The 20,158-nt window shown below is 38.4% G+C and overlaps 1 protein-coding gene across 1 annotated transcript; it reads right to left on the bottom strand.

The window, feature by feature from the left end:
* Nucleotides 1-386: 386 nt before the first annotated feature.
* Nucleotides 387-18,180, bottom strand: pnp6 (purine nucleoside phosphorylase 6). Its single transcript, XM_023297106.3, has 6 exons — nt 18,022-18,180; nt 13,213-13,382; nt 11,923-12,026; nt 5,955-6,130; nt 5,676-5,866; nt 387-3,892 (listed from the first exon to the last, which is right to left on the bottom strand). The coding sequence occupies exons 1-6, from the start codon at nt 18,072-18,074 to the stop codon at nt 3,696-3,698; spliced, it is 891 nt and encodes a 296-aa protein (XP_023152874.2). The 5' UTR covers nt 18,075-18,180; the 3' UTR covers nt 387-3,695.
* Nucleotides 18,181-20,158: the final 1,978 nt, after the last annotated feature.

Raw genomic sequence — 20,158 nt, forward strand, 5'->3', positions numbered from 1 at the left:
ATCTCAATCTCACAGCGACTTCATCTGTTTGAGGTGTGTTTAAAGTGAAGGATTGAGAGAGTGAAGCTGAAAACGGAGAGAGCGAGTGTGTGTGTGTGTTGATGAAGTGTGTGTTTTGTTGGTTGGGTGTGTGTTGGCCTTTATCTCCAGGCTTTTCACAGCTATCTCCCTGTTCACTGATCCTCATTATCATTGAAAGTGGAAGAAACTCCTTTTCTCCTTGAAAACAACTTCCATATTGACTGATTTTGGGCTGTACACACACACACACACACACACACACACACACACACACACACACACACACACACATACAGATACACACACATTCACACAGAAACAAACATGTGCACTCATCCATGACAGAAAATACCAACACCCGGATATCATCTGCAGGTTTTTATTTGACAGCAGCAACATTTGGCATGAAAATTAATTGCTTTATTATGTAAGTGAATTAGATTCTAACCTGAGACCTGAATACACTAAATATGATTAAAGACAGCGTACAGTATATAGACGTTCATCAGTCTAATACACATGAGGAAGACTAGAAAACAGAAGACTGAAACAAAAAGCCCAAAACATGGTACATACAGTCAGGCTTTATGGAGATTTTATGATTCAGAAACAGACAAGCCGTAGATCTTACATTTTCACGATGGAGGGCTTCATTCTGATTAGAATTCCCCTTTAAGACTCTTGATGTTCAGCCTGATACAAATGGTCTAAGAGGTGGACTGCTGATCTTAGCTATTCTCCGACCTTTTCCAGCTCTAATGAATGAAGCGGTCAAGAGAAGTTGGCAAGAGGCTCGAGATCAGAGCAGAGAAGATTGAAAGCTGCAGGTCCAGGTATTACAGCCCTCCCTGATATTACAGTGTTGTGGTCTCTTTAGTGCGCAAATAAAACTGAACCAAACGCAGGAAATAAACCCTTCATACATCACTGCCGCTTGACCAGATTAGTCTTGGACTTCTGGCGTTTCTTTCAGATTATATTGTGCTTTCATTGCGATTCATTAGATTTCTAAATATAAACCTGCTGATCTACAAGATCACTGAAACTAAGAGCTTTCCATTAACTGATTCAGCTCAAACTTGCCTTTTCAAACTAAAATCTGACAAGCTGGTTCCACTTTCTTACTTTTTCATAATAAATATATTAGATAGGTGCTCTAAATAATAATTTATTTTTAAATAAACAACTCTTGATCACAGTAAAATGCACATATACTAACTTTGGTTTTTAGCTAAAATAGGTATTTATTTTTCATTGCTAATAACAATCACAAAAGAACAAGGTAGGAGCCAGTCGGTTCCCAAGATCGCTTTATATTCTCCCTAAATAGCAGCTATTATCATGTGGATGTGAGTGTGGTGTTAATGGGCTGCACTGACATGTTAAGTCGAGCCCATAAGTGCACAGCAGCACCTGAATACATCTCAAATGGATGCAGTCAAAGGTGGTGCTTGTATACAGTACATTGCTTCTGCTAAAGGAAATTAAGACATCGCATGTAAGACATGAAAGTATGACCAACAGAGGATGATTGTACAGGCTGCCAAGTAAATCTGAATGATGAACAATAATCTAAAAATGAGGTAAGAAAACACTACGCAGATCTTTATCAACAAAAACCTCAGTAAATGTGTTAGCAGTCAACATTGATATCAGTTATAAAGTAAAATCTTCAACTTTTACTTTCATAGTAGAGTTTAGACAAAAAAATGTAGGTTCAGTCTTCAGGAAAGTCCCATATTTTTGTTTTGCTGCCTCTGATTATAGCAGGCAACGCAGGGAAAACCCCAAGCACCCCGCAGCAATACTGTCAGGATAGAAATACACACCGACAGTTATACAATACCCACCACCGTAGTCCTGTTACAATTATTGATCTGCGATAGAAGAGTCTAATTGTAGTTTTAAATAATGTAATGGTATACTGTGATTGTATGTCATGATCTTAGTGCTCATGATTCTTGATTTAGAGCTAAGCAAACACTCAACAGAAGTCGGTATGTCAAACACAGACTTTAGAAATGCTCATTAACTGTCATTACGAGACAAACAGTCTCTGCTTCCTCCATTCCCTGGTTCCAGATCTCACTCATGTGCACCACCTATCGTTGAATAGAATCATGTTTTTGTTGCTAAACATAACCTTGCTGCAGAGTTAAAAAGATGTACTGCAGGGTGTGGCAGTCACTACTGGACATGGCTGCAGTCAACAGTGAAAACTGGATAAAATGTCCATCTAAAGATTGATTTATACTCCTGGGTTAAATCTACTCAGAGCTAAGCTGTAGCCTGTGTGACCGATAATGTTGTGAACATTCGTCCATGTACGCTAGTGTGTCTTTGTTGCTACGTCGGTTTGTGGTAGTTTCTATTTCAATGTGTTGAGTTACTATATGTGTTTCACTGAATGACAACTAAAACAGAATGGATCATGGTGGAGTTGAGGTTAATAAATGTTGAACAACAGCTATGCTAAAAGGGAAGACATTGGAAACCAATTGGGTCAATCAAAAAAGCACATGACTACATTGGCAGATTACTGCTTTTTGCAATTGTAGAAACAAGTTCAGGCTTTCATATACTATATTTTGTTTAACAGAAGCATTATGTTTGCAATAAGTCATGTAAGGAGTAAGAAAATTTGACAATGATATATTGGCCGAATTGTTCATATTTATGTTGGTCAAATTGAAACATATAATGATAGGGACATTGTTTATAACAGTGAATTTCAGAAGCTAGTTAGCGACATGAAAACAAAGCTTGACTCCGCACCACCATCTGTTCAGCGGTGTAATGTGCTCTGCAACATGTGCTGCCGATAGTTCTGAGAGTAATACAACAGCTGAGTTGGAGCCGCTCTGCTGGACAAACTATGTTATTACACCGTTTCTAACTTACCCTAAGAATCTTTTTTTTCTGTATTATGTTCTGTCAAAGAAAGCTTTCATATCAGCGTATATCAGACAAGTACACTAAAGCGATAAATCAATGGTAGATTATTATCGGCTGATAATATCATTACATCAGTTGGACTTTAGTAAACACAGCATATTACTACTTACCTGAGCAAACGAGTAAGAGCTGGCACCATTTGGGGAGTTGTATATCATGTTATGGTGCAGGTTATGGTATAGCTACAGTGTAGATTCAATGCAGGAGTATAAACCAATCTTTAGTCTGGTGTTAAGTTCCTCTTCGGGTGTATCAAGGTTGTCTGGTCATCCCCTGATAATAAGCATTACAGAACCCAAGGGACTGGACTAGAAGTCAAAAACTGCCAAAATCTAAACACATAAAAACAATCATTGTCAGACTAGTTGCTAACTAGCTTGTTGTGGCGCTTTCAATTCAAAACTAATTCTGCTAGCTGTCCAGTCAACTGGAGTCTGGCTAACATTACCTGCTTTGCAAAGGTCTTTTTGTGATAGCACTGACTGGAACCCAAAGTAGCCACATAACTTGTTCAATATTCATCAAATACTGTGGACATTTCCAGCTCTTCTAAGAGTCTCCACATTAACCGCTAATAAGTTATAACCTATCCACCCAATCTGAACAACTCACCACGTACTTTATACCTTTTATTCAAAGTTATGATTATCCCATCAGCAGTGATTTATCTGCGAGGCTGGAAATCTTTTTTGTGTGCAAACAGATCCTAGCTGAAGTTACTAGATCTTGGTGATGAGGTGGCTGACCAGCCGCTGGAGGTCCTGAGTTCGGAGCACAGTGGTCTTCAGCACCTCTTCATGGTTCGCTTTCTCATTGCTGTCGTAGTCCGTCACGACCTTGTTGGTGATGAGCGACAGGCCCAAGACTCGCAATCCACAATGACGAGCCACCACCACCTCCGGGACGGTGCTCATACCTGGACGGAGGGTGGAGGTTGATCATTAATTATATACAAAAACGTACCTATAAAACTCACGTTATTTAGTATTACACATGAACAAATGTAGGAAACCTGCAAGAGACAGATTATGAAGCAGAGATATCCTGACTATAGGTCTATGATGGAACTACCAAGTCATATTTTGTAACTTCACAAAAGTCAAGATAACCTTGACGACATCTTCACTTATTCCCCTAAAAGTTGATGCTAGAAACTGTTTTCATACAATAATAAAACACTGCCCATGACAAATAAACTTAACTTGATGTGTAAAACCAGTCAACAGTGAATAAAATCCTGTAGTAAATGATTTATAGTTGCTTGGGAACACTAAAAATTAGCTGTGAATGCAGTACTAAGATGTTCTTAGTTTTTAAGCTTGTAAAGACAACGTGTTAGCAAACAGTTGTCTATTTACACATTAGGTACAACATTAGCATGAGTCAAGTTTCTGGCCACATGAAGACTGTAAGACCAATACTAACTCTCTGTTTAGCTTTGTTTTAGGGGAAAATTGGCTCTTTAGCATTTAAATATTCACTAGCTTGGAGCTAGCTTAGTATTTCTGTCATTTGGGATTAGACAGGTAGCGTACGGTGGGTTTTTGAAAGTTTTAGGACCAAAAACAAATGATCTGATAAAGCTACGAAGCTGACTAATAGGAATGACAGAGTTGAGTGATAATTATCATCCTTCATGTTCTATACAGCAGCTTAATCATTTGAACTTACACTGTTATTTTAATTAGGCTGTAATATAAGGATTATTCCTTCAAAAACCACACATTTCCCTACAATTTCTCGACAAGGAAAATCTCAAGTTGTTGCTAAGCTCTTCAGTTCTTATATACGGACAAGTTGTGTTTGGTGCTAAGCATCAATATCGTATCATTAAGCGTCACAACATTACGCTCTTTTACAGCTAAAATGCATTCTCAAACATTTTATTTCCCTTGTGCTGGAATCATGTTTGTAAGGTATCACAACTATTTTTTTGATAAACACATCTTTGTCCTTTTATTTTATAGTTTCATTGCGTCTCCTTTTACGCTGACCAATCATACATTACATGGGGTGGGATTTGTCACCCTGGTAACCCAGGAAATGAAGGATATATTTCAAACATGTAGTGAAAGGGTCGTAGTTTTAATCAAAACCATGACATTTTTCCTAAATCTGACCACATAATTTTGGGGCCTAAACTTAACCAAGTTTCCAACATGTAAACTGTCTTTTCTTAAACTGAACTACGTAATTTTTGTGCCTAAACCTAACCAGAAAGCAAGTGAAAATAGGAAGCAGACAATGAGAGACAGTGAAACATGGATTTTGCCACTCTTTCAAATTGACTGCTTTTCCCACTATGTCACAGGTCACAAATTTTATTTATTTCATTTTAAAAAAATGACGTTTCCCTCAAAACGTAATTGAGAATGCCATTTAGTTTCAAAGGAACATGAATTTGTGAAGAAAATATTGCATTATTTGCACTGCACAGTGAATGTGGGAGAACTGATGATGAGTTATTGAGGATAAATCTTGCTGAATATCTTAGTGTTTGCTTACATTTTGGCAAATCTGCATCATGGGAAGTGATGCATGTTTGGCTACTAGCAGTTCCTATTCCAACAGTTAGTACGACTGCACAAACTCTCCCTATCTAAATTATATTTCAGATTTGTTGTACAGATGTCCTGTTGAGAGGTTTTCCCACTGTGAGGTAGTGTGACTTTAAGTGAGCATGAGGGAGCAGCACTAACCCACAGCATCAGCTCCGAGCTTCTGCAGGACTCTGCACTCTGCGATGGTCTCATATGTGGGTCCAGCCAGCATGCAGTAAACTCCTTCCTGCAGGAAGCTGCTGCAGCCCTGCTCCTCGGCCGTCTCCTTGGCCAGGGCCCTCAGATCTCGGTCATAAGCGTCCGACATGCAGGGGAATCGCACTCCGAACCTGCAGCGACATTCAGCTCATGAGTGACACGCGGCAGTCATGCGCCGGATACAGCTGCTGTCAGTCTGCTTCGAGCTCTGTGCTGTACCTCTCATCATTGTGGCCACACAGAGGGTTCTGCCCTGCAAAGCCCGGCATGTTGATGTGATCCTTAATGAGCATGATGTCGCCCACATTGTAGGAACCGTTGAGGCCCCCTGCTGCGTTTGTCACAATCAGAGTTTTCACGCCCAGCAGGAAGAAGACTCGCACCGGGTACGTCACCTGTGCAGAACGAAACACACTCGGATTCAGAGACAGGCTGTTGTTTTGATGTTTGTCAGAATATTACAAAAGGGAGATACAAGACGGAGGCAACCTGGGAACAACGGCGAAGGAAACAAACCACACGAGAGGCCAATATTTTCGGAGCGCCTGCTTCTTTATGCACTGATGTCGATATAGCCGAGTATTGTTATGACTGGAGGTTCTTGTGTGTGTGGAACAGTTGTGGCTCTGCGCTAACCTTTATAGGGCAGCTGATGGCCCATAAATGACTGCTGCTACTTTTCACTGCACTCACATTTAGAAATTGCTTTTTCTACTTCACATTTCTCTACAGATTGAATTGCCAGTGAAAGTGTTTTGCTAGTTAGGGCAGGAGTGTTTTCAAGTACCCCTGTATCTTGATGAGGTCAGTGCTGTCACTTTGGAACATTGGTGTGTTGCATTTAAGTTATGCATTTTATAACAGTGGACTGTGTGGTGAGGATGAAATGTAGTAAGCTGCATATAATAACAGGACTGTAGTTACAATACTTAACTATAACTGCAGTAGGGGGTTTGTAAAAAAGTGGAATTACTCAGGAGACAATATATTTTTAGTCAACGTATGTTCAGTCCTTAATAATTACAACATGTGTGATTATACTGCCCACTTTTCAGGTAGAAAAGTAGGAAAAAGTCACCAAAAAAGATAGAACTCGTAAGAAAACAGTCACCATAGCAGCTCAGAAAGGTGCTAGTTGGGTGTTTTGAGCTAAATGCTAACACTGGCATGCTTACATCCATCCATTAGCTATTCAGCCTGCACAATATATTGTGATGTGCACATTTATTATAGTCACATCACAGGAGCTGCAAGGAGAATTAAGGCAAACTAACTCAAACACATGATGCCACAACTTTTTTTTGGTGCTTGATTGAACAAGAAATCATTTTTCATGATTAATCTGTAAGAAAAGTCACAATTTAAGGGTTCTTTAATATACTAAAAGAAAAAAAATAGAAGACAGTTTGTGGACATGCAGGCTCCACTTATGCACATTAAAATCAGAAGAGAACAGGAGAAAAACACTGAAAAGGAAGATCTGGTTGCAAAAGAAATTCAGAATCAGCTACAAACTGATCTACTCTGTCTTACAACTGTTGTCACGTACACTAAAATAATTAGTTAGACCATTTGAATCGGCACCACTGGGCATCCAAAGCAAGTGTTTATCATTCTCTTGTCTGTTTTCTATCTGTCCTCCTGTTCTCTTTCTCTTTTACCCTCACCCTAACCAGTCGAGGCAGACGCCGTCCTCACTGAGCCTGGTTCTGCTGGAGGTTTCTTCTTGTTAAGGGGAGTTTTCACTGCTTATTTTTGTCAAGTTCTGCTCAAAGGAAATAATCAGAGTCAACTTTTTTGTCAATTTTGCCATATGTACAGGACATAGACGAGGTGGAAATGCTGCTTCTCTCAGACCCCAGTTCAAACACGCAAGGCAGCAGAAAAAAAAAGTGCAATAGATAGTGCAGTTGTGTAGTAAAATACAGCCTGACAGGTGTGCAAATAGATATTTACAAATGTTGAGTAGATAGGTATTTACAGATGACTACAGTATGTTTTACAGAATAATAAGAAGTGCTATATATCATAAATATTTGGATTTATTAGGTTTTTCTCATGAGAACTTTCACCTTTCTGTGTCAAAGTCCCTTGGGATAATAGATACTGTAAAATAGCACAATATGAAACTGAATTAAATTGAAATGAATGTCTTTTCTGGTGTTAAACTACATGCAGAAGGTTCCGAACAGCTTTTTTCAGCCTTTTCTAAGATTTCCTTATTTTTATTTTCAATGCAGATGCACTCCACTACAAACGTATCCACCAATCATTCTAGAATAATCAAGTCTCCAGATAGACTCATTCAAATCATCCATCCATCCATTATCTACACCCCTTGATCCTCATTAGGGTCACGGAGGTGCTGGCGTCTATCCCAGCTGCCTTAGGATGAAGGCAGGGGACACCTGGACAGGTCACCAGTCTATCACAGGGCTACATATACAGACAAACAATCACACTCACATTCACACTAGCAAATAATTTAGAGTTACCAATTAACCTCAGCATGTTTTTGGACTGTGGGAGGAAGCCGGAGTACCCAGAGAAAACCCACGCTGCACCGGGAGAACATGCAAACTCCATGCAGAAAGATCCTGGGAAGGCAGGGACGCGAACCTGGGATCTTCTAGCTGCAAGGCGAAAGTGCTAACCACTAATCCACTATGCAGCCTCATTCAAATCATCTGTTGAAAATTCTAGTATTTTTTTAATATCACTATATACATCGCAGAATTACAAATTATCGCAATGTCAGTTTGTTTTTCAGTATCTTACAGCCCCGTTTCCTGATTTATCCTGTAGAGGGTCACAAGTGACACTGGGCAGATTGTGAGAATAACACAAACACGCACACAACTGCTCACACTCACACCTACAGTCAATTTAGAATCACCAACTAACCCATGATGTATGCCTTGTGTTGCGTTAGCATGCTCACAGTTAATGTTTAGTATAGCGTGTTGACCAGTTTAGTCACCATACTAACATTTATTGATTTGTACTAACCACAAACTACACAATTGTCTCATAAACTTGCAGTTAATTATGCAAACATGTGATCATAAAGCAAAGTATTGGATAACAACCAACAGTGGGATGTTCACTGAATCTTGATATAAACTGATGCTCATCTCATCTGATCTCCTCAGTTTTGTTTTCTTCAGTGTGCCAAGAAGGACTTCAGGAAGATAACATAGGACAAAGTCTAGCACAACTTCTCAGTAAAAGCCTGTTTGTAAAGCGTATTGTCTGGAAAAGATTTACCTCAGCTGTCTTGGGCGGAGTCTAAACTTTTAGAGTTCACCTCGTTCAAAATGTAGATGATTCAATTGGAGGCATTTAATAAACGGCTTATCTCTGGTCTGAGCTGCATACATGAGGGTTATAATGCATCTACTTTCTATTACTGTATGTATGAACGTGGATTTTATGATTCAGCTGGGTTATCATTTTATGTGAAGAAGGCACATCACAGCTGGCAATAAAATAAAACCAGGATTCATCGTCTCCACAGGCCAAAGGCCGTCCCATGGTGGGTCATCGCAGCTCTGCAGCTGATCATTCAACACAAACAATAAATTGTTAGCCAAAGCTGCGAGCTATGCAATGATCTGTCAAGCTCTGGTCAAAAGTCATTGAGATGCCAATTTGCACATCTTTATATGACAAAATTACAACATAATGACTGAGGAAAAGATTTGAAATGTCCCAGAGAGCAGCTTTATCTGATTAAGGAGTTTTATCTGATGGTTTTATCTGAGTGTGTCAAACTGAAAGTGCAGCTTAAGCCATTAAACTTAGAAAAATAACCCATTCTAACAACAGTTTCATGTAAGCACCGGTTACAAATACTTTTCTCTTCAATCATCAAAACAACTGAGGCCTTTTTGGAACTTAAAATAAGGAGAGTTTTCTCAAAATCAATCTTCTCCCTGCGGGACAAGAATAACTGAGTAAGCTTTTAGACACGTCCAGGGTTTAAAGATTAGTCCCACACCTACAGAGGCTGGGAATGTTTTTCTCAATGTGATTGACAAAGTCAGAGTTTAAACTGCCAGCTTTAGCTCAGTCACTCTGTATAATATATCATTTGCATCAGCAAGGTCTCAAAAGACAAAACTGACTTGGCTGGTGATGGAAATTGCGACAGAAAAGCTGCTCACGAGGCAAATTAGAGCAGAAACAAATGAATATGACTTCATCTCTGCACCGTTCAGTGTTCATGTGGGGATCATTCCAAATTAGTCTGCTTTAATTTAAACAAAGCATATTAGCAGATATTAGCAGCCTCGCTATATGGATGGCAAAGCCAGAATCTGGTCCAGATTGAAATATCTCAACAACCATTGGTAGAGTGATAATAGACTGATATTCATGTTCTCCCCTGGGATAAAACAGGGACTCATGAAAGCCTATTTTGTTTGAAGCTAATAACACTCCCATCAACCTCAGTACTTTATGTTTAGTGCCAATTAGCTAATATTAGCATGCTCATACACCAAGTTACTATTATAAACCTGAGAGATCAGCATGTTATTTTCATATTTATGCTGATTTTTTTATATTTTACTTTTATTTCTTCAAGTAATTAAACATTGTGTATGTGACTCGGCTTCAGACAAGGTCAGATATGATTAGATGTGTTTATGAAGGTAGTGGGTTTTTTTGTTTGCTTGTTTAGATGACTCTATATATGGTTTCTTCAACTTTGTTTGTTGGTCTTTCGGTGTGCAGACACTGAGTGCTCTTGTCTCTGGGGGAGAGACCTAAATGCATATAGTGATACCGCAGTAAACATCAAAAAGGCAGTTCACTTGTCTACAACATTAGCATTTTGCTCAAAACACATACAGCTGTACATAAGTACAGTCTCACACAGCCAACAGCACAGCTGTAGTATCTTAGTTTTGCCTTTCTTTGAGTATAAAGAAAGTAAAAGAAGTTTAAAGCCCCTTTTAGTCACTAATTATACCCTTAAAAAGCCAACTCTGTGCGTCAAAGCTACACATTAAGAAGTTTCTTCCATGAAAATAATAATTTCCTGCCAGTAACGGAGCTAGAAAACTATTAAAAGTAGCCAGGCTGAGGTCTTGCACACACTGGGGAGGCACAATGTCCTGTTAAATTTTATTTTTTAGCAACTCGCTGTAGGAAAAATTATATTTTTTTTTTGGTAACTTACTCTTAGTATTTGCTTTGGTAGGCAAGACTGCCATATAAACTAGGAATTAACAGATTTTCTTTTTGTGTTTTTTTTTTTTTTTTGGCTGATTAATTGATATTTGGAACCGTTATACATTAAATGTAATGTTTTAACTTGGTGATAGCAGAGAACGTGTCATTCACAACTAGTCTTCTTCATTAATAAAGGTGACTGTGACTGAATACATAAAATAGAAATAGGAGTGATTAAATTAGGAAACTCTTGACTGAGATTGATCAGTTTGCTGCAGTTACAACTGTTGTTCTTCTATATTTTATTATTATTTCACTGTTCTATCACTTTTATTGCCCACTATAGTTCAGACTTTGAAACATTATTAATTATTGTTTTCCAGACTCTGTTTCAGGTTTATCTGTGGCTGCTTTCTAACTTAGCTGTTAGCCTTTAGCGTAGCCTTAGCCACTGTGAGAGAATAATTGGTCTATCCCTAATATAGACTTTCATTTATACTATATGAAGCTTTTTTATTTAACCATCAATTGTTTGATCATATATTTACCTTAAAGTTCCTTTCTGTTAGTTCATTAAACCCCTGATTTTTTTTATGTGAATCAAAGTTGCATATTTAGAAGGTTTTTCCATCAAAATAATCCCCTCCCGCCTCAAAATGGTTGAGCTGTACCTTAATGCGGCTGCTTACTTTAGAATATGACGACGTATGAAGGCCCTCTTGAGCACACCAGCTCACCTACAACTCTGCTCAAACACTGTAAAACTGCTGTACGCTGCACAATGCAAATTGTAGTGTTGGAGTCAAACATGTTCAACGCTTCATCATTAGTACACAGTCGTTCTAAGGTGGAAATGCTCACATGGTTGACTGCTGATTTCACTCGTGATGTGTCTTCCAGCATGTAAAACACCATATGGACATGTTAACAAGGTGAAAAAACCCTGTATTTTCACCTCTCTTTTAGAAGGAACATGAACATGCAGTAGTCTTTATGTGGTGCAGCTCACCGTGTGGATGTTGTAGCCCTCGTAGAAGTGGAATCGTCCCTGCATGCAGATGCACTCGCGGCCCTGCAGCTTCCCAAACACCAGCTGACCTGCATGGCCCTGAACTGCACAGCACAAGTACAGGATGAGCAGCTGTTAGCACACTAATGTACACAGTCTAAACAATTATGAGTGTTTCTTTATATATATTTACATATATATGTACTGTATATACACTCATTGGCTATTTTAAAAGGTCCACCTCTTGCAAATCAGCCAATCATGCCAACAACTGAGTGCATTTAGCTAGGTAGACGTGGTTAAGACAACCTCCTGAGGTTTAAATCAAGCATCAGAATGGAGAAGAAAGTCGATTTAAGTGACTTTAAACATGGCTTGGATGTCGGTGCCAGAATTTTCACACACAGGCAATGCTAAGGTTTACAGCGAATAGTACAAAAAAGAGAAAATATCCCGTGAGCCGCAGTTCTCTGGCTGAAGATGATTTGTTGATGGAGGTCCAAGGAGAAAGGCTAGACTGGTTTGAGATGATAGAAAGCAAGAGTAACTCAACTGAACACTGTTAAACCCATCTCTTAACGCACCACATGTTGAAACGTGAAGCAGATGCAGCAGAAGACCACACCAGGTGTCACTTCTGTCAGCTAAGAACAGAAAACTAAGGCTACAGTTCATCAAAATTGGACGATAGAAGATTGGAAAAGTGTTGTCTGGTCTGATGGGTCTTGATTTCTACTGATGGTAGGGTCAGAATTGGACGTAAACAACATGAAAGCTTGGATCCATCCAGCCTTGTACCAACAGTTCAGGCTGCTTGGCACACTTTGGGAAAACCAAAGATAACAGCCTACCTGAGTATAGTTGTTGACCAAAGAAGGAAGGAAGGATGGAAGATGGAAGGAAGTAGATGGATGGAAGGAAGGAAGGAAGGAAGGAAGGAAGGAAGGAAGGAAGGAAGGAAGGAAGGAAGGAATGAAGGAAATAGATGATAAAAGAGAATAAAGTGAGTAATATAAGGTTTTAAAAGTGAATTAAATGATAAAATTGATGATAATAATAATAATAATAATAATAATAATAATAATAATAATAATAATAATAATTATTATTATTATTATTATTATTATTATTATTATTATTATTATTATTATTATTATTATTATTATTATTATTATTATTATTATTATAAATAAATTAAGAATTAAGGCAGGTCCAACCCAATACTAGTAAGGTGTAGCTAATAAAATGGCCAATGTGTTTCTATATAAATCTAAGAAACAGGAAACTTACCAGTGCTGGTGGGGAAATGTGGAATGTCTTTGTAAGGGAACACCTTCTTGTCATCCAGCAGCTCAGCCAAACCGCCCAGACCTGAACCACAGATGATGGCCACCTTAGGACGCTGCTCTGTGTGGCTCAGCAGCCAATCAGCTGTCTCCTTGTACTCATCGTACCTGTACCTGAACATAGTGACATATTTCTAGACCAAAGCCCTGATGGTGATAAATCAGTTGCACAAATTAAACAGCATAAACGCTAATTAACATCACGTTGATGCGGGCTAGCAGGAATAACATCGACGCTAATGTGGAGGATTAAAGTACAATTTACAATTTCATTTAGCAGATGCTTTTATCCAAAGCAAAGTACACTACCAGTCAAAAGTTTGGACACACCTTCTCATTTAATGGTTTCATGACTATTTACATTGTGGATTCTCACTGAAGGCATCAAAACTATGAATGAACACATATGGAATTATGTAGTAAACAAAAAAGTGTGAAATAAGTCAGAACATGTTTTATATTTTAGATTCTTCAAAATAGCCACCATTTGCTTTGATCACAGCTTTGCACACTCTTGGCATTCTCTGGATGAGCTTCATGAGGTAGAACCTGAAATGGTTTTCACCTCACAGGTTTGTCTTATCAAGGTTAATTTGTTGAATTTCTTGCCTTCAGGTCAGTCAGTCTGGAAAGTTGCATAAAACTTTGAATGTACAGAAACAATTTGTGATAGTCGGTGTTCTTGTGGCAAGAAACTTTAAGTTGTACAAATACAAGGTTGAAGTTCAAATGCCAAATAGCCCCACTCCATCACAAAAGTCCCCCAAATCCCCAAATGCAGTTGCAAAATCCATCAGGCGCTATGACGAAACTGGTTCACATGAGGACCACATGAAAGGAAGACCAAGAGTCTCCTCTGCTGCTGGGGATAAGTTCATCCAAGTCACCAGCCTCAGAAATCCCCATGAAGCTCATCCAGAGAATGCCAAGAGTGTGCGAAGCAGTAGTCAAAGCAAAGGGTGGCTATTCTGAAGAATCTAAAATGTCAATCAAAGTTTATTTGTATAGCCCTTTACGACAGCCCAAAGAGGGACCAAAGTGCTTCACAATGAAAAACAAGAGAATAACTTAAAAACAATACAGTAACTTAAAACAGAGACAGCAATAAATTATGCAATAATAAAATAAACAGCAATAAAACAGCACAAAAATATACATCTAAAAGTAATAAAAATAATAAAAGGTCACCATGCTGCTTGGTATTAAAAGCCATTTTAAACAATGAGGTATAAATATAAAACATGTTTTGACTGATTTCACACTTTTTTGTTTACTACATAATTCCATGTGTGTTCATTCATAGTTTTGATGCCTTCAGTGAGAATCTACAATGGAAATAGTCACGAAAATAAAGAAAAACCATTAAATAAGAAGGTGTGTCCAAACTTTTGACTGGTAGTGTACATCTGAGAGTAGATGCAAAGATCTAGTCTGGAGAAAACAACCTGGAGAAGAGCCATAAAACAAGTTCAAGTGTGATAATAGGACTGTCGTGCCTGCAGGTAGTGTGGAAGGTAATAGGAATGGTTATTTTTGCAGTCTAGTGTGTCTAGACAGTGTTCATTGGGTTTTTAGTCTTTTTTAAAGACTGAGAGGGACTCGAACAGAGTTTGATAACTCCACCAGGGAACCACAGAGGAGAAGAGTCCAGCTATCGACCCATCCTGTTGTGGTGGTTGTATCAGGCGCCTTCTGTAGGCCGAGCATAGTGAGCGGGAGGAAGTGTAGATACTAATGAGGGAAAGTAATGAATGCACTTAAATGAATACAGTTTGCTGCATGAACAAGCAATATAAAAAGACAGTGCATACACACTATATATTGAGGAAACTAAGGGAAGACTCCGCTGACAGGAAAATATGTTACCTGACAGCAAACAGACCTACATGAACTATAACTTTGCAGTAGACCAGGTTCCACTGGATGCTGCTTTAAGCCCTTCAGGTCAACAGTAAAACGGAAAGTCAGCTAGAAAAGTCAGCTGTGACTTTTGCATTGCTTAGATAAGGAGATAACTGGTCAAAGGGATTAACAGAACCTGTCCTACTGGTATATCCAGCTCCACAGTGTCTCTGTCATGACGACTATGTCTCTGAAACTCCAGCTCACTGTCATGGTAGTGCTATCCAGTATTCATAGGAGCCGTGTTAAGTACAAGATCAGATCAGCTGGAGCACAAGGAAAGGAACTCTGCTTAAATAATACATTGCGCAACACATTTACTGGTTTTCACTTTGCCATTTGAAGTGTACCAGTCAAATTATTCTTCAGGGTTGCTGATTGGACTGGGAACGCCTCAAGGTGCTACATTAGACAAAGCCTGAACCAGTCTGTAATTCTGGTTATAAATCTGGTTGTAAAGCTATAACCGTGTTAATGTTCCCTCTCTGCCTCGAGCTTTGTTATTAAAACACAATGACACTGGAGGCTGCAGCCTTCACCGGACCAGGAAGCAGTCTGATGTCTCTCAGCCCATTTCAGAGCTGCCATCCAGGATGACTGCTGCATCTGAGTGGCCTTGGGTGTTCAATCTCTGCACAGTTTCCCCTCGTTTCCTCATTTAAATGTGACTCAGGATAGATGTGGAAGTATTTTACTAACAGGCACCTGGGCAGGAACGTCGGGTACAAGTTTCTATACGTATATGAAAGTAAATTCATCCTACAGTATGTGAACAATCACCATGACTACCAGCCTGTCTGTTGCAGAACTTGTTTTTGATGTAGTTGTTCCGGTGGTAAAGGCAGCGTTACTCACACCTTATGCTGGAATGAAGCTAACAGAAAGTGGAGAATGAATGACAGCAGTTCAGTGTCGTTTAACCTGAACATCTTTTTATGATCAGTAATTTATAAACCCGAGATTCCGAAACATGTAGGCATCAGCAGAATGTGTAGCCGGGTCATAAAGACGTCTTTTATTCGACATGATGATATGTCAGGTGTCTGTAATTGTGCTATAATGTTTATATGAGGGCCAGTTAACTGCTTCTGTTACTTGATTTAGGGTTTGAAAGATGGACTGAACAATCTCACAGCTGACAACTGGAAAAACTCAACAGTGGACAGTTTCACAATGACTAAACCTCCAATCTAACATTAGATATCTTATATTCAGTCCTGCATTTTTTTATTATTTTTAAAAAAAATTTCTGCTTCTGCTGTCATTAAATGTCATCTAATGTTTAATATGATTTACGAAGGCTTTTGAGAAATCTGTAAAGTTCACCCATAACAAAAAAAACAAAACAAAAAAAAAAAAAAAAACTGCAGTTGCTGCGATTTGAATGTTGCACTTGGCCATATAGTCAGTTTAATAATATTTTGATCAACTTTGAAGCCCTAATTTGTCCCAGCCTTAAACCTGACATCTACCATTCAATTCAGTCAGTGTTAGTATTTTATAAATCTATTTTTTAAATAAAAAATTTTTGAAAATTATAAGTGTTTTTTAGTTTTTTTGATGTTTTTTATTTTTTAAATTTCTGATTCTACTGCCTTTAAATGTTGTCTAATGTATCAGTGTCCACACAATTTTATGTTATAAATTTTTAAAAATATATAAAAATTAATAAAAGAGAGGCAACTCCACATTTAAATGACCAGAAGCTCAGATGCTTTAAAACAAAAATGTATAAATGTTTTATATATGCAATTTTATTTTTAAAGAAAGATTTTTTTTCCCTTTTTTGTTTCTTTTTTTAAAATTCATGGTTCTACCATCATCAAATGCCATCTAATATTTATTATTTATGTTAAGATAATTTTCTAATTATTTAAATTATTTTTTAAAAATTTGTAGAAGAGTCAACTTTGCATTGAAACTATGCAGATGCTTTTTTGTACTGTATATATGTTTAATGCATTTAATTCTGTTTTTAATCTCATGCTTTATTTTTCTGTTAGATGGTATTTAATTTTTTTGGTTTGTTTCTTCTTCTTTTTTAAAATGCTTCTACTGTCATCAAATGTTGTGTAATGTTTATTATAACTATCAGGAGAATTTATAATTATCCTATTTAATTTCTTTAGAGGCAACTCTGCATTTAAATTATCAGAAGCTGTTCAAATGCTTTAAAAAACAAAACTAAACAAGAACATATATATTATTAAACGTTTCCTTCTTTTTCTCGTTATTATTTTTTTCATTTTTTTAATTTCTGCTGTTACCAGCTTCAAATATGGCCTATTGTTTATTATGGGATACACGTACCCTTGACATCACACCGTGTTATGTAACGTAGCAGGAAGTGAGTTCTGCGGGGTCTCCCTGCTGCTCTAACGGAGCTGTCCGTGGTGCTGACGGGACTTCTCGGTATCCCGGCTCCGGAGCAGGCAGCGGGGCGGTGTGAGGGAGTTCGGGGGGTTCAAGGGAGGCCTCCAGGCGCTGAGATGCACATTTTTTGGCAGCAACTTCACAACAGGTCCTCATTAAAACACGATCGAGTTTGACCTGACCTGCATGTTGCTAAGCTACGAGGCTCTCAGTCTCTATTGACATATTAATTTTTCTGTGTCTAGATACAACATGACACCTGTAACAAGCCTACGTCAGTGACAGGAAGCCCCCTGATTGGCTGCTGTAATCCTCGCAGTCAGCCCTGCTTCTCTAAACGCTCTTTAAACCGCAGAAAGATGCAAACTTCCGTCTGGCTGCGAGGCTTTTTTCGGAGCATCACTGATATAATAGCAGCACACGGTAGCCTTGACAACCGGGGAGCAGCCGTGACAACATCCAGCCTCATCGGTCTTACCTGCACTCATTCCCGGAGGCGGACGAGGAGCAGGACCGAGCCGCCGCGTCCATATCTGATGGCTGAGCTGCCGATAAAGGTGCCGTCTGCCGAGCCGAGTTTGACGCCAGTTGAGCGGCTGATGGAGAGTCTCTCTGCGGCGGAGGACGGGGCGGCGCAGGTCATGCTACGCGCTGACGTCACAGGTCGGAGAGGCGTAGGGGCGTGGCCTCCGCAGACACGCCGGTTCCCCATTGAAGATCCTAAATCCAATTTTCTAGCAGGCTGGGCAACTCACTGATGCGTTCACTGACCGGGCTGGGAACAGAGAGGGAGAGCATAGCAGGGCTGCACAGGAACAGCAACACAGACAGATGAGGAAAATACAGATAAAAAAAATACTAATTAGTTATGAGAAAAATCTAAAAAAAAATTCCGTGGGTTTACAGCTCAGCCTGAGCCTGCTGTGTGCCTGAGGCTGTACAAATAGTTTCCCTCCCTCTTTCTTTCTGTCTCTCTCTCTCTCACACACAGCCTGCAACAATTCAAAGTGCTGACTCATGGGTTGGAAGAAGAGAATGAAACTGATAGTGCACATGAAAAGCAAAACAAAAAGCTACAACTATAGGCTAGAAATAGAAAACCCAACCAATGTGGTGCAGCAACACAAGCTTCAATAAACGGCAATGTTTGTACACTTTTTTTGTTTGTTTTTTCAAAAATAAATACATTTTACAGAACTTTTCCTGTACATTTTACAGATTATTTTCCTCAGATTTTTGAAATACACCACTTATCTATAAAGTTACAAAAATGTATAGTGAATTTACATATCTCATATAACCTCTATCTCTGAATAATAATCATACATTTTTTTAGAAGAAGAAACATATTTAGACTTAAAAATTACTCTAAAATTAAAAACTCTCTAAAATGCTGTCTAAAATACTAAAAGCCAAAAAAAAAAAAATACACGTGATCTCATGTAAGATAAAGGCTAGGAATGACTGTATTTGTTGATTTTTTTTTTTTAAATGTAATTTTAAAAAACTATATGTTTGTGATCTTTATTTTTCCTTTATTTTACAATATTCTCTTTTTCTGCACCCAAGCTGCCAAAATATTATCAGTAGTAGTAAAATGATGTTTCTCATTTTAACAAATTGTATGATGTGAATTCAGCCAACCAAGATGAGAGGAGATCATGTTTTTGATATTATCATTTCACAATATAAAACAAACATAGTGGCTGTTTTAGAGGCTGTTGCCAGCATTTTTCTGGTTGTTGTATTAATTATATGACTTTGATGTAAACAAAAATACATTAAAGAAAATATGATAATATGAAGAAGGCTTTGAAATCGCACTTTGGCTTTAAAATGAGCAGTAATACCCACATAAGTTGGATTTCATTGCTCTTATATTCCCTCACACGAAGCAAATTGGCCTCCATGAGAAAAATACTTATCAGCCGTGATCAGGGTCAAACGGTCTCCACTTGAGGGGAATGACAAAGATTAAGAACCCCTGTACCACATCAGTTCAAATATGTCTGCCATGAATAGTCAGTCAAGAGGGATAAGTGGATTTGTAAACTTCTAGATTAAATTAGAAAATTTCTGCCGTCATCGTGCTCACTGGGGTTTGAAATCCCTTTTGTAGTCATGACTTGCCCTTACAGTGACCCTTTTAAACACACAGTGCTCGGTGGATGTTGTTTTTGTGTACATGCCTGTGTGTCTGTGTGTAACACAACATGCTATGAGGTGGGATGTGCACTTCATACATACCAGAGACGACGTATGATCCAATGTAATAGTTTTTTTGTTGATTCTTTCTACTGCGGGCTTATAAAGAGACGTTATTTCTCCCTAATTCAAGGAATTTGTCCTTTTCCAGAGTCTGCAATCTACCATGTAACACTCTGAATGAAGCAGACCGAGACAAGCTGCTTTAATTAAAATGAAGGACAAATTCAGTGTCCAAAACCATTAGTGAAGTCTTAAAATGCTTCCACAAATAAACGACCAAAAACCACACATACAATTTAAATCCAGAAAGTACATTTGCTCAAGTCTGACCTAGTTGTGAGGTCCTTGTACAGCGTTTTAAAACATATTTTTACATTTTGAAAGTGATAGGATTACATTATATTTGA

The sequence above is a fragment of the Amphiprion ocellaris genome, chromosome 3, assembly GCF_022539595.1.
Source record: "Amphiprion ocellaris isolate individual 3 ecotype Okinawa chromosome 3, ASM2253959v1, whole genome shotgun sequence".
In the NCBI taxonomy this organism is placed as follows: domain Eukaryota; kingdom Metazoa; phylum Chordata; class Actinopteri; family Pomacentridae; genus Amphiprion; species Amphiprion ocellaris.

Coding starts and splice junctions, on each gene's coding strand:
- pnp6 (XM_023297106.3), bottom strand. CDS start 18,074: ATGGACGCGGCGGCTCGGTCCTGCTCCTCGTCCGCCTCCGGGAATGAG. Junction 13,383..18,021: donor GCCTCCGGGAATGAGTGCAG/GTAAGACCGATG, acceptor CACTATGTTCAG/GTACAGGTACGATGAGTACA. Junction 6,131..11,922: donor AGGGCTACAACATCCACACG/GTGAGCTGCACC, acceptor CGTTCTGCACAG/GTGACGTACCCGGTGCGAGT.